This window comes from Sphaerodactylus townsendi, linkage group LG14, assembly GCF_021028975.2.
Source record: "Sphaerodactylus townsendi isolate TG3544 linkage group LG14, MPM_Stown_v2.3, whole genome shotgun sequence".
Taxonomy (NCBI): Eukaryota; Metazoa; Chordata; class Lepidosauria; order Squamata; family Sphaerodactylidae; genus Sphaerodactylus; species Sphaerodactylus townsendi.
In genome coordinates, this window is record NC_059438.1 from 21,261,145 (window position 1) to 21,278,708 (window position 17,564).

Sequence of the window (17,564 nt, forward strand, 5' to 3'; positions counted from 1 at the left end):
CCCTCCCCCCCCTGCTTCCCTGTAGGGAGGATGAGGAGAAAGATGAAACATACCAGGTAGAATCCTTCCCATCCCACCAGAGATACGGCATAAGGGATCGAAGTAGTAGGGTTAAACCCCGTGCTTGTCCATCCAGCCCTCCCTGGTAGACATACAGGTGTATCAGACTGGTTCAGGTTCCCTCCTTTCTGTCGTGAAATCTGGATCAAGCTTTCTAGGCAGAATCTATCTTGCCTTACCACAGAGAGGATGGGCTTAGGGAGCGGGATCGGTGGGGTCAAGTTCAGATCCCTCCTCAATAGAGTCTATGGAGTAAGATGTCTGGCATGGGGTGGGACTTGCTCCTTGACTGTGCACACTGGGGTAAATGGAACAGATGTGCTTGGATCAGTCCACCCGTGCCATCCTAACTTCATTTTGCTTTGAAATGGCACCCAATCACTTGCTTTCGCTTTTCCTTTTGCGAGCATGCCGACCTGAGGGATAGGTTTATGACCGAAGGGACAGCCCCATTATATAGGCTCTGTATGATGCTCTCTCCACCCTGCAAAGTAGTTTCCCCTGTCCTCGCCCTTCATCAGCAAAACCTTCTACTAAGGAAATGCCTACTAAGGCGTCACGTCTCTTGAACAGGGAGAGAGGCTGATTTGCATGGCGGGTATGCAGGAGTGCATGAAGGGCTCTCTGGGCGTGCGGCACAGGTTTGCTGCTTTTGTCGATCAAGCGCAGGTGTGACAGATTGCCAGCCCAGAAGCACAACTCTGGCAGCGCTTGGGGCACCTGCCTTACCGCAACAGCAAAGGGGCTGTGGGTGTCATCTGCTCTTCCTGGAGAGCTTAACTGTAACTGAAATCTTACTTGGTTCTGCTGCAGTGCTGGGAGGGTGGAATGTAGGAAACCCCATCAATAGTCTTGCAGTTAAAGCTTCTCGCTACAGTGCTCTGCGTGGACCAGATGTGGCTGATGAAGAAAAGGGAAGGAGCTTCAGATGCTGTCAACCACAGGCATTTTTCAGTGAAGCATCACCAAAGCATTGTTCTAATTCACATTTGATGGCTTGTATGTTACACTTGGAGGGCTGTGTCACTTACAGTTGTATTCAGTTCTGGGCACCGCAATTCAAGAAGGATATTGACAAGGTGGAACGTGTCCAGAGGAGGGCAACCAAAAGGGTAAAAGGTCTGGAACCCATGCCCTACAAAGAGAGGCTTAGGGAGCTGGAGATGTTTAGTCTGGAGAAGCGAAGGTTAAGGGTGACATGATAGCTATATTTGGAGGGATGTCATGTCGAAGAGGGAGCAAGCTTGTTTTCTGTTGCCTTAGAGACTAGTACACGGAGTAATGGATTCAAGGTGCAGGAAAAGAGAATCCACCCAAACATTAGAATTTCCTGACTGTTAGGGCTGTCCGACAGTGGAAATCACTGCCTCAGAGAGTGGGGGGAATCTCCTTCTTTGGAGGTTTTTAAACAGAGGCTGGATGAACATATGTCGGGAGTGCTTTGATTGTGTGTTCCTGCATGGCAGAGGGTTTGACTTCCAACTCTATGATTCTTAGGGAGAGGCCGGCTTTGGACATTACTGCTAGATTCTCTCCAGAGGTTTTTGTTGGACTGTGAGTTTGAACAGGGGCTGCTGTGGCATTGGGGCCAGTTCAAGAGAGGCAGAGGTGATTATTCACTGTGGCAAGACAAAAAGTCCTGTGAGATGTGTCAAGGCTAACAGACTGAAAGTACAGACCTGTGCTGACAGTTGGATCCTTAGCTGCTTTACTCAGAATTCTACTGAAGTGAACTCAGTGGGGCTTTCTGCCAGGAAACTGTCGTTAGTATTGTACTGTGACTGACTCGGCTCTAAACCTATTGAAACAAATGGTTTTAGATTGCATTCATTCTGCATAGGAATGCAGGGATGCTATGAGAGAAACACTTTAATGGATTGGAGCCCATCAGATATCTCAAGTAGTCGCTTAAGGAGGTTAGTGCATACACCCCAAGTATGTGGAGAATAGCCAGGGTGGTATGGTAGTTAGAATTTGGCCAGGATTTGGCAGATCCCTGCCCTGCCATGGAATCTCACCAGGTGAACATGGATTAGTCACACACACACACTCAGCATAAGCTACTTCCTAGAGTGGTTTTAGAGATCTAATGGAGGAGAAAGAGGTGAGGCACTTTGGGTTTCCATTGGTGGAGAAAAAACTACATTCATGTAAGTAAATTTATAAACATTTTATGTGTTTAGAGTCAGAGTGCATCTAAAAAGCAGATCAAAGGATTAGCAATGTGTTTCTGGTAATCAAGCAGAACACAAATGAATATAGTATCCAACAAAAACAAGGACCAAAATGTAGGTTTATGACCAGGGATGCAGTTAAGCTGATGCAGGCGAGTATCACAATCTGATAAGGAAGTGGTTCTTCTCTTCTTTTGCTCGGATTCCCCTGAGAGAGACAGTATCAGTAAGAAATGTGACTTTCACCCTTGCTTATGATTCACTGCGAGTGAGTGACTACTGGAGGTGACTAAGCAAAGCAAGGTCAGGATGATAAAGGGGCAGCTTCTTTCCTTTGTTAGCTGGCCATTTCTGGAAGCCACATTCCACAGAGCCCAGGGAATTCCCAGTTGGCAGCTTTGCTCTAGAACCGTTCTGGAAACGTGGTTTTCACTGGAATGTGATGGCTTAAAACTCTGCTACACAGTGTCCTGGGAGGCAGAGCCAGACTTGTCTTGCCAAACTAGTTGCCTCACAAATGTTGGGAAGGTTAGGAAGCGGAGCATAGTAATTATGTCTGCCGCTGGCTGACATGCCAGCTTTTGCTCCATCTCTGACACAATGGGGGCGTCCCACTTGGGGTTTACTGAGCTAGTAAATTCTGATGGAGCTGTTGTGCAGTCATCCATGTAGGCCATTTGCACCACTTGTCCTTGTGGCATAATGTGTCTGGGAGTTCCACTGGATTACTGTCGGGCAAAATCATACTCTTATTTATTTTGAGCAAGCTTCCTATCAGTTTCAGTTAATGACTTAAAGTGGTTTGCATTTTGAGACACAGTGAATAATTTTTTCCAGTGAACTCCATGCATTGATCATAACTGAAGAATTCCTATCTTGTTTGTAGTGCAAATACATTTCTTCTGGAAGGCTTCTGAATCACTTTAAGATTCAAGATACAAAAGTGATTGGTCATCCTGGTTCTACAAGGCTGGGGTGCTTATATGCTGTCCAGTTATGGCTGTTGTAGCTTTGACTGCATATCCACAAAAGAGCCCGTTATTTGTCCAGCAGCAGTGCTGCCCAGATAGTTCGTGAAAGGAGATTTCTCACATTTCCCAACTGATACTCCATGGTCCTGAACATCATGTCCACACACATAAAGCTCCCTTATAGTGTGTCTGCCCAGGTCAGTTTGTCACTTTGACTGCCAGTGTCTCTCCACAGTATCAGGCAGGGATATTAAGCATCACCCACTGCCTGATCTTTTTAGCTGAAGATGGCAGGGATTGATCCTGGACCATTCTGTATGTCAAGCAGATTCTCTTTTGAGCCACACCTTCTCCTCAAGTATAACAGCAGTACAGATACTCAGAAGATTGGAAACTTCCTCCTAAATCTCAGGGGCTGTCATGTATATTACAGAGGGGGAAAATAACACATTTAATTTCCTCCTGTAACTTGCAAAACAGGACTCCTTCGCCTCACCAGCACTGAGATCTGGAACCCTAAGGCCAATATATGCGTTGTCACTTTCCATGTAAGCTTGTCAGGTGAATAACCCTCTGCACAGATGGAACATCCAGAGGCAAACAGATCTGACTTCATTCTTCTGGGAAGTGGGGGTGGCAGGGAGGCCAAAGACAGTTCTTGGACACAATTGATAAAGTGGAACTTGGCTGGAGGTGGTTTTTCAGTATTATGTTTGGGTACTATTCTATCCAGATGCCCTCAGACAGAGCATAACAATGGACTTGTAGTTCATTGAATTGTTACTCCTTTCTCCTTAGGCAGCAGACACCTTGGCAGTGCGACAAAAGAGGCGCATCTATGATATCACAAACGTCCTGGAAGGTATTGGGCTGATTGAGAAGAAGTCCAAGAACAGTATTCAGTGGAAGTGAGTACTGATAGATCAGCAGCGACAGAAGGAGACCATGAAAGCGGGCTTTTATTCTCAGGAGCATTCTGGTGGCAATTGCTCACAAGGTTCCATCGCCATGAGTAGGTCTTTGGGCACTACAGACAGCGCTTGGCTACAAAAAGAGCTGTGCGTTTAAGCCAGAGGGAAGATCCCCTACACTTTATACCTGAGTGTGAGGGCCAAAATATTAAGCAACTTCTCATTTCGGGGGTGTCTCAACTAATAGAAGTAAAAGAGGAAACAGTGGAGGGTGAAATTGATAGAGCCTTCCATATAAATTCTGCAATCAGGTTTCATATTATGTGTGGTGGAAATGGCAGTGCCCCTGATACCTTCAAAGACCCCTTTGGTGAATGGAGAGGCTGTCTATTTACAGCTCTTGTTCCCCCTCCATTTCCTTCCTTCCCCCTCCAGAGGTGTGGGACCGGGCTGCAACACCCGTGAGATCGCCCATAAGCTGATCGAACTGAAAGCTGAGATCGAGGACCTGGAGCAGCGGGAGCGAGAACTGGAGCAGCAGAAAATGTGGGTCCAGCAGAGCATCAGGAATGTTTCCGACGATGTCCAGAACAACAGATATCCTTTCCCTGCACCGTGTTCTGCTTTCATCCCCATTTTTGCCTCAGACGCTCCTGCTGCAGTGGGCAGGAAGAAAATGTTGGTTCCTGTCCTCTAAAGCAACACTTGAATGACAAGCTAGTTCAGCAAATGTCAAAAATTCAAGCATTATCTCTCTGAATCAGGTCTCCATCAGTAGCTAGCACAAGGTCTGAGGGTGGAGATAGCCGCTTCTTGTGGGTAGGTTTCTGCAGCTGGTAATCAGATGAGCTGCAACATGTGGTAGAATTTTTTCCTTATAACCCTGTGAGGTAAGATAGACCTGAGAATGTGTGACTAACCCAAGCAAGCTTCTCCGGGAGCGTGGGGATTCAAATCTGGATTTCCTATATTATAATCCAGCATTCTAACCACAGCAACTTAATAAAGCCTTGGATTTTTTTTCTTAGCAAGCTTGGAGCAATTCCCAAGGCTTAAAAAAATGACTGAAGTTGGGGGCCTCTTTGATCCCCAACTGGATAAAGTATGCTTTTTAATGTAAGCAAGAGTTAATTAACTTTTTCATGTCCTTTCTCCATAGAAACTCTCATCCTTCACTATGTTTGTTTCCTTATTGCTAATTTTTAAAAAATCCATATCAAAAGAATTGTCAGTTTTAAAACTTCACTCTCTGTTATGTCTTTGTTGACACAGACATACTGAAAGAGGAGAGAGAGGGGTGGGGCTGGATATTACTAGCATTCTGCATATTCTACTGAGAAAGCTGATTCAAATAATAGGTTTCGTGGAGCTTCCATAGCTGTACCTTTTGTAGATCTTGGAATGATCTCTTTACTACTGGATCCAACAGACTTTTCCTTAACTCCAGGAACGTTAGCCTATGTGACCGATGAGGACCTCTGCAAATGCTTTGCAGGTGAGCTGAAGTATCATATCCTAGTTAGGCTTCCCTTCCTCACTATTTCTTTGTGTGGTTAATTTTCCCATAGTTGGGTGCTGCTTCTGAAAAGACACAGGCAACTTTTGATTCTCCCAGTGAAGTCTGTTCTATTTCTGCTTCCACGTGCACCTTAAAAGTCCTTTTTTTTTTGCTCTTACAAAGCTCCAGACAAGAAGGGTTGGATCCCACAATTCCCTTTCATGTAGTCCAGACCAAGTCTCACTTCACTAATGGAAGTCTTCTCTGTCAAAATTATTTAGCTGGAGGCAGTTGCAGGATCCCGCCTAAACTCTTTTCCCTTGGGCCTTTCCTCACCCCCTGACTTGACTAAACTGTGGTTTGCCGATTATTTCTGAAGGCAGACCTTGTGCCTAGCCTGATCTTTCAAACAGTTGCTGTGGTAGCATTTATTCTGTGTCACCATCTGCTTATTGGATGGCTAGATTATCTTGGCTGAAATTGGCCATGAGTACTCTCAAACAAAACAAAACAGTCTCCAAATGGAGAGTGTTTTGTTTTGCTTGATTGTGCTTAGGGCTTCACCTCTCCATTTTTTTGAAATTGACCATGCCCTGTATAAAAAATACAAATGCCCTTGGGCGAAATTCACCTGAGGACCAAAAGGCGGGATGTTCCAGAAAGCATCATACTGATGATTTACAAGGAATGAGGAGGGGACGGCTTAGGAAAAGATACAGGTGGAGTTCTTTTTTGTAGGATCGTGAGTTCTGTGGCATCCATGTTCTGTGCTTGGGCTAGCTCCGTCTCATGACCACGTTGTTCTTCTATTTCAGGTGACACACTGCTAGCCATTCGAGCCCCATCAGGCACTCAGCTCGAGGTTCCTGTTCCTGAGGTGGGTAGAATGGAGTGGGTTCTTGATAGAAAAAAGCCAATTGCTGGGAGTTGCTTACAGCTGGGAGGCTTGGTGCGCTTTTGCAATTCTGATGCAGTTACTTTAAAACATTAGTGATGCTGATAATAATTTATAGAAAATTATTTATAGCCTGGATTTCTCTCCAAGGCAAGTCACAACAGTCTCACAAGAAGAACATTTTAGAGGGTAGCCATCATGGTCTGCATTAGAACTTCTGGATTTGAGTCAAGTAGCATCTTAGAGACCAATGGGGTTTTCAACAGAAGCTTTTGAGTCAAAACCTTTCATCAGATATAATATACAAGATACGAAGGTCTCTTCATCAGGAAGATGAGAAAATTTATCTATTAAACAGCAGCCCACCTTCGCCCATCAGTATAATGCTAAAGCTACCATTATGAAGAACACAGCATGGTGCCCAGCACAGCTGGCAAAATTTCTCCTTGAAAGGAGAGCAGGAGCAAATGTGCCTGCATAACTGGAGAGTGATGAGCTCTGTTTTGAAGAAGTAGTTCTCATTTGGGGTTAGTGGAAGAAATGGGCTGGGTGTCTGCAGGCTGAGATTGCTGAAAATAGTGTTTTATCCTTGGCAAACTCCAAGAATGTCCCTATCTGAACTCCAAAATGGGGTGGGGGATCTCTGAACCTCTGCGTAGCTTTGTATTAACTATAGGGTGTGATCAGAGTTTGGGATATGCCGTGGCTCAGTGGTCACAGATTCAGTCTCCAGCATCTCCAATTAAAAAGGACCAGGTACCACGTAATGTGAAAGACCTCCACCTGAGATGCTGGAAAGCTGCTGCCAGTCTGAGCAGACGATACTCACCTTGATGAACCAATGACCTGACTCAGTATCAGGCAGCTTCACAGGTGTTCACGTGTATCTCAGCAAAATTCCAAAGATGCACTTGTCCTTTTTCTCTTCAGGGCTTGAATGGGCAGAAGAAATATCAGATCCATCTGAAAAGCACAAGTGGTCCCATCGATGTTCTGCTAGTCAATAAGGATGTGTGGAGCTCCCCTCCGGTGGTACTTCCTGTCCCTCCCCCAGAAGACCTTATCCAGTGCCAGTCAGTCACTTCTTCCAAGCCCCATTCCCAAGAGGCATCCCTCCCTAGTGGTGCCCTCCCTTCCGTACCTGGGCCCAACAGCATTCAGGACCAGAGCCCTGCTCCTCAGAAAACTCTCAGCGCCACAGGTGAGTGTGAGGTGCAGGTGGAGAGTAGTTTTGTGGGGGTAGGAGGGGGATCTTTATTCTGAGCAATGTGGAATCGGCTCCTCAAGCTTCTGGAGTTATCCCTTCTTTAGAAAAAAAATTAAGTAGAGCTCTCAGTGTTTTTGTCTTTTACTTTTACTGCTTTTACTTGAGAGCCAGCATGGTGTAGTGGTTAAGAGCAGGTGCACTCTAATATGGAGAACCGGGTTTGATTCCACACTCTGCCACTTGAGCTGTGCAGGCTTATCTGGTGAACCGGATTAACTTGTGCACTCCACCACATGTCTTCTGGGTGACCTTGGGCTAGTCGTCACAGTTCTTCACAGGTCTCTCATCCCTACCCACCTCACAGGGTTTGTTGTGGGGAGGGGAATATCAATCCAACTCCTCTTCTTCCACCTCACAGCACCTCTTTCCTCACTAACAGTCCTGCCCAGTTATTTTCAATTGTGCCAGTCATGCTGAGCAGCAGGCCACATCACCCCACGCTCAGCTCTGGAGGCCAGGGGGGCATGTCAGATGCCTGGGATCTGTTGCAGGCCTCTTCAGTGGCATTCTTAGTGGATGTTGCCTGCTGTCTCAGTGACTGGGCACGGAGGGCAACAATTCAGTCTCTTTAGGCCTAGTGCCTTGAGATTTGCTTGCCCGCCTTGACATTCTGAATGGCTGCTCTTACCTGCTTCTTGAGGGAGGCTTTGCTTTCACAGTACAACAGGAAAGTGGCAGGTTTGCCCCGGGCAAATATTTGTTTTGCATTGTAGGCCTTGCGAGCTCTCTCAAGGATTAAATTGCAGTTTCCCATTCTTAGTTCTTGGAATGCGGTCTGCAATCCACTGCTTGCCTTTGTCTGCATCAAACCCAAAATGAGCCTCTCTGCTGAGTGTTTTAAGACTGGTTTTCGTCCTGGCATCCTCCGCCACTCCATACACCAGACTCTAATTTTAAAAAGTGTAACACTAATACTTTGCAAACATACAAGCTCAGGGGGCAGTGAAGAGGAATAAACACTGTACAAATTCCCTCAATGTGCATAGAGGTATCCCCCTCTAATATTGTACTGGCGTGAAGGGTTGAATGGCCTGCTTTTCATGATGGTAATGAAAGAACAGCCACTTTCCTGCTAGATCTGTTGATAATTTTGATAATATATGATATGTAATTTATGCAATTTATGGTTCCTTAATTAGTGGGGATTGATTGTTTTTAGCTGATTTTAAATGTTAGATATATTATTGTTGGACACCGCTCTGAGCCCCTTGGAGGAGGGTGGCATAAAAATTAATTAATTAATTATACAAAGAGGCCTTATTCTAGCTTGGGTGGTCAACCTGTGTCTGGGCTGTATCCCTTGAAAAGACTGCAGGTTAGGTGCTCCCATAATGCAGTGCTCCAGGGAGGTGGGGAGCAGGAAGGGTTTTTCCACCTGGTCTCTTTCCTTGCATATGAGTTTTTGACAGAGGTGCTTTCTTTGTGCCTGTAGTCAGTGTGGTGTGGAAGCCATGACATACTGTGGAACTAAAGTTCTTTTTAACCTCAAACAGACAGCGGAATCTCAACAGCGGAATCCAGAGGCAGCCGGGAGTTGGACTCGCTCACCCCTTCAACGGCACCCACCAGCCCTCCTGCCAAGCTGGACACGCAGCCCCTTCAGCCTTCCGCCTTGCTGGACAGCAGCTCCATCCTGTCCAGTCCCTCGTCCTCCTTTGAACCAATCAAACCAGACCCCACAGAAAGTGAGTCTCTCTTGTTGGGGCTTTTGGAGAGGTGTATGGGTAGAGTTGCCATTCTCCAGGTGGGTCATCCATAAGAAAAAAAAGGGTAGGTACCCCTGAAAGTTATCAAAAAATAAATATTCTGTGCCTTTATGGCTCTAGTACTGTAAAATAGTTTCCTTAAATAATACTTGATAAACACACAGGTATTCCTACCTTTATAATGACACTTTTACTACAGAAATAATATTTATCCCCTTAGAATGATATAATTCAAACAAAAAAAACTCTCTTTACAAGGAAATAAGATAAGTATGCAATATATAAGGGGCTAGCTAATCCCCGGGTTAGGTTATTCCCTGTGAACTGCTTCTATGGCCCCATCTGTAGAAACATAAGCACAAAATATCCTAATGAGAAATCACATTATTCATTATAAAATAGTAAATGACTACTGGACATACATTATTGTACTCGCAAACATAAAGACCTTAAATTCTTAATGATTCTTAATGATTAACACAAAAAGATTTGTTTCTTTTTTCAATTTGGTGCCTCTCCTACAAAATAAAACATAAAATTCAATTGCATACGATAACTTTATGATAAACACATACATTAAACAAGACCAATACTAATCTCTAAACAATGTGAACGCAAACCTGTTAGGGACTATTGTACTTCTCAATTTGCACTTCTCAAACCTAACAGCCTATTTCTTCTTTCAGTACTGGAGCTTCCCAAAGAGCTTTCAGAGATGTTGGATCCTATGAGAGGTATGTTGCAGAACCAATTTTTGCCCCGTTTTCCCCAGAAAGCATGAAAAACCTCATGCCTACTTGGATTCTTCGTTGCTCGGTCCTTTGGTGGTGGTGGGGGGAAATACCATGTGCGCAGAGGCTCTAGGGCAGTGGTTCTCAACCCTCCTAATGCCGCGGCCCTTTAATAGTTCCTCCTGTTGTGGTGACCCCCAACCATAAAATTATTTGTATCTCAGTTCCTAAGACGATTGGAAATATGTGTTTTCCGATGGTCTTAAGCAACCCCTGTGAAAGGGTCGTTGGACCCCCAAAGGGGTCGCAACCACAGGTTGAGAACCGCTGCACTAAGGCAAGCCTGAGCCCCTGCTCTTGCCTTAACCCTAACTTATTATTTTTATTGAATATATTCAGTCATAAATTGTTCCCAAAATTGTAGCAAAAACCCAAACCCTAAAATTGACCATAGCGCTATTGTTGGACTGCGCCCTAGAACTCAACGTAACACTAGGGATTGCTGTTCAAACCAAAGCCTTAACAATGTGATGCTTTGGGGAGAGCCTTGCACCCGAGCGGCCTCTGCTGGATACTTGTGGATTACCAGCCAGCTCAGTCACTGTCCCTTCTTAACATAACTGCAATTCTGTGTAGTTTGCTTAGCAAGACTTGATGTACTGCAGGTGTGATTCATTCCTACATGCAATTTGGAACACTTTCCTTCAGTTTTTATTAAATAAACTGCAAATACAGCACATCAGCCAGCTTCATACATACAAATAAATAACTATTGTATAATGTGCTAGTTTCATGTAAAAAAACCCCTTACTAATGGTTCTAGATCTAGTGTTAAACAACATAGCTGCAGTCCCTATCCTCTGTGTGCGCGCGTATGTATATATTTCAGTTGATAAAGGATTACTTAAATATGGAACCCAATGTTGAACCTTAAGTGCTGTCAAGGTGCGGCTGAGTTAGGTGACCCCCCTGCTGGTTTTCAAGGCAAGAGACATTCAGAGGTAGTTTGCCATTACCTGCCTCTGTGTAGAAGCCCAGGTCTTCCTTGGTACTCTTCCCTTCTGAACCAAAATGAGGTCTTGGGCTAGTGAGGGCTGTTCAGGCTGCTATGTTACAACTAAGGTTTAAATAGATCTGATTTCAAAAATGCCAAAGAGTCCCCTTCCAGTTGATATTATAAATCCATACAGGATTACTTAAATATTAAAGTCATAAGTCATTTTATCTACAGTCAGCGACCAGTAGTACAAGATCAGGGTACATCAGTTTCAAGGTACCGTTACCATAGTGTATATATATAGACAAAAGAGTACTAGAAGCACTATTCAAATGTTACATAATCTATAATCTATAACAAGAGTACTAAAAGCACTATACGAAATATTACATAGTCTATGGTATTTACAAGGAGGAATATTTGCGACACTAATATAATTATTATTGTACTTATACACAGTCGGTGACTGTTTACTAAATTGTCAACTTGCAAAAAATATTAAAGTTTATATTGCAATAACTAAAGATTAATAATAAACCTTAGTTATTGCTATGTAAGGTTTAGTGTGCTGGAAGAGAGTTGTTGGCTTTTTTGAACTTGGATCACCTGGAATGAACTGTGGTCTCCTCCCTACTGAAAATAAAACTGGCAGGACAAGAGGCTCATTAGAACTGTTCTGTTCACCTTTCACACACTTGCAGCTGCTGGAAGTTAGCAATGTCAGGGAAGGAATCAGCTGTCCAAGAAGTGTCTGTAACTGCAGTGACCGGCTATTTATGACTGCTATTGCCTGCATTTGCTACTCTCCAAATCCTTGCTTGTGGTTAAAATGAATGTCAGTGAGTTGTAGTGGTTAAGAGTCTTAGCCAAGTACCTGGGAGGACTCCGGTTCATATCCCTATTTGTGCCACGGAAGCTTGTTGAGTGATCTGGGTTCAAGGGGAAGGAAAAGAGATTCCACCTAAACATCAGGAAAGACTTCCTGACAGTAAGGGCTGTTTGACAGTGGAATGCACCACCTTGGAGTGTGGTGGAGTCTCCTCCTTTGGAAGTTTTTAAAGAGAGGCTGGATGGCCATCTGTCAGGAATGCTTTGATTGCGCGTTCCAGCATTGCAGGGGGTTGGACTTGATGGTCCTTGGGGTCTCTTCCAACTCTTTGATTCTATGTTCTTGGGCCAGTTGTACTCTCTCAGCCTAGCCTACCTCACAGGGTTGTTGTGAGGATGAAATAGTGCTAGTGAGAATGATACAAGTCCTTTTGCTTTCCTGTTAAATATAAAGGCGGGATATGAATGAATTAAATAAAACATAAATAAATGGGCTTAGGTGAGGATGGGAAGCACGGGGCAGAGTCAAGGGGAAGAGAGAAAGCAAGAGTTCAAGCTGTTGATAAAGAGTTCTTTTTTTTCCTTTTTTCTTTCTTTTTTCTTCCTTTCTTCCTTTATTTTTAACGAGTATGTACTTATGAATGAATTGATGTAAACTAACAGCTCTGGCTTTTTCTTTTATGTACATGCTAATTTTTAATAAAAAGTTTAAAAATGTTTAAAAAGAGTTCAAGCTGGGGAGCAGATGGCAGAGTACAGAAGCGTAACCAACTATCATTGGCTTGATTATTAATGTCCAACGGGCACTTTTGCCTTTTTCTTTTTGCCTCTTTGCCTCTGCTCTCCCTTACACTCAAACACTAAGCTGTTGTGATGGGGAAGGTATGGGATGTCACTTTTATTCGCCATCAATAGATGTTAAGTTTAGAATTCCTGTCGGTTTTGTATCGTTTCACTGTATTATCTGTTTTAAACGTTGCACGCTGCCCAGAGCTCGACTGTGGTTAGGAGCAGGCGAAATTCATTAAAATAAATAAAACACTTCTCTTTCTCCCACACAGAATGCATGAATTCTGAGCTGCTCGAAGAGCTGATGTCCTCTGAAGGTAAGGCTGAAGCCAGGGATCCTCCACTGTCTTGAACCGGTGGGCCCCACCACATAATGCAGGGCAAATGGCTGCATATGGGGAGATTCCAAGCCATGGGGCTTCTGATGATCGAGGCAGGTGTCTCTGAGTGGGTGCTCCCTGCAGACCCAAAGGGCAGGTCTCCTAGATTCTTCTGATGCGCCTATTCCAATGAGGTAGAGGCAAGCTAGGACTGAAGAAGCAGGCGTGTACCACAGAACACACTGGCAGCAGTGGCGTGGTGATTAAGAGCAGGTGTACTCTAATCTGGAGGAACCGGGTTGGATTCCCCACTCCTCCACCTGAGTGGCGGAGGCTTATCTGGTGAGCTCTCTCAGCCCCACCTACCTCACAGGGTGCTTGTTGTGAGGGGGGAAGGGAAAAGAGTTTGTAAGCTCCTTTGAGTCTCCTGTAGGAGAGAAAGAGAGGATATAAACCCAACTCTTCTTCTTCTTCTTCAGGCCATGTGGGTCCCTGTGGATGGGGGCCACACTGGGGATCACAGCTTTAGGCATTGCCTGACATGCTGTGGTGCCCCAGCCCTCTAACTGCTTTTTCTCTGGACAGTGTTCGCTCCCTTGCTGCGCCTCTCCCCGCCTCCCGGAGACCACGACTACATCTACAACCTGGATGAGAGCGAAGGGGTGTGCGACCTGTTCGATGTGCCGATCCTCAATCTCTGACTCTTGGCATACCATCTGGATGGACTTCGGGATGCACGGATGCATAGATTTTTTTAATTAAAAAAAACTGTCTTTGGGGGCAGGGGAAGCCCCTCCATGGTTTTGGGATTCCTTTTTTGCTAGTTGCTTGAGTGACTCACCTGAACTGCTGCAGTTTGGACATGAGACTGAGAGGACGGACTTGCTTCCAGGCTTGGCAGCCTCCTTATTTGGGGCTTCTTCCTTTCCCGAGTTGCACAGGCTGCGTCTCCGATTTTTACCTCGCTCCGTTTTTGCCGGCCTTTCCCTGGATCCCGGGCCTCCATCCCAGGTGTACTTGCCATTGAATCTTCTTGTCCAGCTGAAGACCTTTCTCAGGTCCAGATCCTGCTTTTGGCTTCCCTGCAGTTTTGGAGTCACTTTGTCTTAGGAACCCGAAGGGTGATCCACAGCCTGCTGTCTTTGGGAGAGCAGAGGATTGGCCTGTCTCGTATCTTGGCCTTGTTGTTAACATGACTGTGTTTCTTTTGGCAACTACTTTTTTTGTGTGCAGAGGTGAGTGGGAGGGAAACTGAAGCCACAGGGCTCGTGGCAACCTTACTTTGCATCGGTTTTGTTGTAGGACAGGCGTGTAGAAACTGCATTTTGTGGGTTCAGCCCCCTTCTTTTGAGGCACAGTGTGACGTGAGAGGGTCTTCTTCCTTTAGCTGCATAGGTGAGCAAAAAAGGGGGTTCCAACTTTGCACAGTCACTTTCCTCCAAAGAGATGTAATTGAGAAACGGATTGCTCCGGACTGCGGCCGTGGTGTATTTGGCAAGAAGACACTTCTTTGGGACTTTCCCGTAAAAAGCTGCAAGTTGTGCTCTATAATAGAAGCTGCTGGTGATAATCCATAACTTTCCTCGTCACCCTGAGGGCAATATTCAGATGCTGGAAGTGGGCTGCAGAAGCTCAGTGGCATTTTCTGCTGCAAAAAGGCTGCATACATGTGCAAAAGTATTCGCTCACCACACTCCAGGAGGTGCTGGGTTGCAATGCCTGTCTTGGGGTTCTCCACCTTCTAATGACAGATGTTTAGGGTTTTACCCCCTGGCTGATCATCTGAAGGGGAGGTGAGAAATCTCCCTTTTGCACTTCTGGAAGTCTTTCCCGTGGGCAGCTGAACCGACACTTGTTTTCTGCTCTGTACTCTTAACCTGAAACAATCACTTAAAACTCTCCATTCTCTGCAGCGGGAGAAAGCTTTCCCGCCAAGGAGAGTTGCAACAGCTAACGATCTCCCCCAAACCTTGCTGTGTGGAGTGAAGTCTGATTTCAGCTGTCTGTGTAGGGCTGCAGATGAGTGCAGATCTAGGCTATTCCCAGAATCAGGGAGTGCTTTTTGGTCGAGGAGAAGTGCTGGCCCTTTGTTTCAAATTTACCACAATCCTCTGCTGAGTTGCTCATCTCAAAATGTGTTGCAGCCGTGGGCTTAGACCGAAGTAACTCTGTGAAGGATTGCACTGCTAGTCCTGTTTGCTAGAGCGGATGAACTACAACTACATGTCTACATCTTTCACAGGGAAGGCGTACTGTTTGCTATACATACCCCTCCAGAATAGAAGCTCGCTTCTGTTTCTAGAGGCTTAGAGCCTTGTGAAATACCTGCTTGGTTTTTTTGTGCTCGAGTGTTCCAGATTTTTCTGAGTGTGTCTCTCTTCTCCCTTATCCTATGCCTTTAGGAAGCTAGCTGGCTTCCCTCCCTCCTTGTTCACATGGATACCTTGACCTCTGTTTTCAATGGAGTATCTGATAGCTGTCCCCTCCACCCACCCTTGCTTATATGTGCTGTCAATCTCTGTCATATGACGTCTGGGAAAGAAGATACCTAGAGAGATGTACAATGGGAAAAATGAATTTTGATTCCTATATAAAGATTATTTTTATACTTTTTTGCAGCAAAAACAAAAATTCAGCTGTAATATTTGTACAGTGAGTTTTTTTGAATGAATGAATAAACAGATCCTTTACAAGGGTGCCTCACATCGGGACAAGCCATTACTCTTGCTCTGTACTGATATTACAGGAGTCCAAAGCAGATTACAACATTCTCCCCTTTCCATTTTATCCTTACAACAATCCTGCAAGGTAGGTTATGCTGAAAGCATGTGTCAAAGCTGAATTAAGAGAACAGCCGTGAACCTCATTAGGGAGCAGTGGCTAGAAAGGAGAAGGGTTTGGATGTATGCCCTGCTTTTCTCAACCATAAGGAGTCTCAAAGTGGCTTACAAATTCCTTCCCTTCCTTTCCCCACAACAGACACCTTGTGGGGTAGGTGGGGCTGAGAGAATCCACAGAGAATTGTGATTAGCCCAAGGTCACCCAGCAGGCTTCATGCGCAAGAGTGGGGAGTCCGCACCTGAGGTGGAGAAATGGGGGAATCAAACCTGGTTCTCCAGATCAGAGTCCACAACTCTGTACCACGCTGGCTGTTAGTTTGGGACCTTAGTTTAAAGGAGCATAATCTGGGACCTGTAATCAATGAGTTGGCTCTAGCATTGGATTTCTGCTAAAGAAGGTAACCTACCCTGTGAAAAACCTCAGTCCAGGGGCCCTGCGGAGTTGCTGCCAATCTGGGAAGACAGTAGCGGCTTTGATGGACTAAGGGTCTAATTCAGGGTAAGGCATTTTCATGTGTTCACTTGGAGTATATCCAGCTGCAGCTGGAGGTGAGAATCCCTTTCCATGGACACATGAAGCCAGCTAGGTGGCCTTGGACCAGTCACAGCCCTCTCAAAATTCTCTTAGCCCATTTGGAGGCAGGCAGTGGCAAACCACCTCCGTACATCTTTTGCCTTGAAAGCACTACTGAAGTGTCATAAGTCAGCTGTGACTAGTCCTGGGTAAAGTAATAAACTGGCTTGGTTTACGCTACCTGTACAGGAAAGCCCGTTGTACTTTCCAAGTTTGTTTACAAGTGGTTTACAATTGGTACTTTCCAAGCTGGTTTACAACTGACTATCCACTGCTTCATAAAATATGTTTGCTTGTAGGCACAGGTGAGTTCTGAAGGCACAGGTGAGTTTAAAAATAATAAATAGGAGGCTCTGTTCACTACTGACTCCCATTTATGACAAGTTGGAGGGCATCAAGTTGATACAGCAGACATGTACTATCGATGTTGGGGAGAAGATCTGCGAGGTCCTCATGTGGAGATCTGAGGCTAACGTGCCTTTCTGGTTAGTTTCTCCCTTCTATAGCAGTAGGAAGAAGATATTTTGGGTATAGATTACAGTGGCTGAAATCATGCAATGTCCTGATATAGCTGGCTGTTGTGGTTGGCTGTTTCAGGGTATACAGTGGTCCTGCCCCTACCATCTTCCCCCAACCAATGCTCAGCTTCTTTAAGCATTTAGTACTTGTAGGGCAACCAGGGGTCTCAATCCCTACTGGGCAGTTTGGGGCTTGCTTTCTTGGTACATTTTAAGAGCTCCTCTCCATACTTTTTGGTACACTTGTGGGAATCCTCTAAGCACACAGGAAATCTTATCTTAGATATGAAAGGAGGCTAGCTGGTACTGCTAGGCTGAGGGATGAGATTCTTTCCTCTTTTCTTACAATGGTGAGGTGGAGGGTGTGTTTACTGTGTGCAAGTCAGGTGGAAAAACCCAATCTGCTCACCTTCCCAAGCAAAGGTTATGCAGACAGGTGTGTGTGTATATATATATAATGAAAACAGGAGGAACTGTAGTTAGTG

At 45.1% G+C, this 17,564-nt stretch overlaps 1 protein-coding gene across 2 annotated transcripts in view; it reads left to right on the forward strand.

Moving 5' to 3' along the window:
• E2F4 (E2F transcription factor 4) overlaps window positions 1–15,840 on the forward strand; it is a 26,467-nt gene extending 10,627 nt beyond the window's left edge. For both annotated transcript variants that reach the window (XM_048515594.1, XM_048515593.1), the window contains 9 exons: window positions 4,004–4,113; window positions 4,552–4,713; window positions 5,568–5,611; window positions 6,430–6,491; window positions 7,440–7,710; window positions 9,270–9,461; window positions 10,169–10,216; window positions 13,100–13,144; window positions 13,733–15,840. In XM_048515594.1, the coding sequence (XP_048371551.1) occupies window positions 4,004–4,113; window positions 4,552–4,713; window positions 5,568–5,611; window positions 6,430–6,491; window positions 7,440–7,710; window positions 9,270–9,461; window positions 10,169–10,216; window positions 13,100–13,144; window positions 13,733–13,848 (1,050 nt within the window). In that variant the 3' untranslated portion in view covers window positions 13,849–15,840. The remainder of the gene's footprint in view (window positions 1–4,003; window positions 4,114–4,551; window positions 4,714–5,567; window positions 5,612–6,429; window positions 6,492–7,439; window positions 7,711–9,269; window positions 9,462–10,168; window positions 10,217–13,099; window positions 13,145–13,732) is intronic.
• The last annotated feature ends 1,724 nt before the right edge of the window (window positions 15,841–17,564 follow it).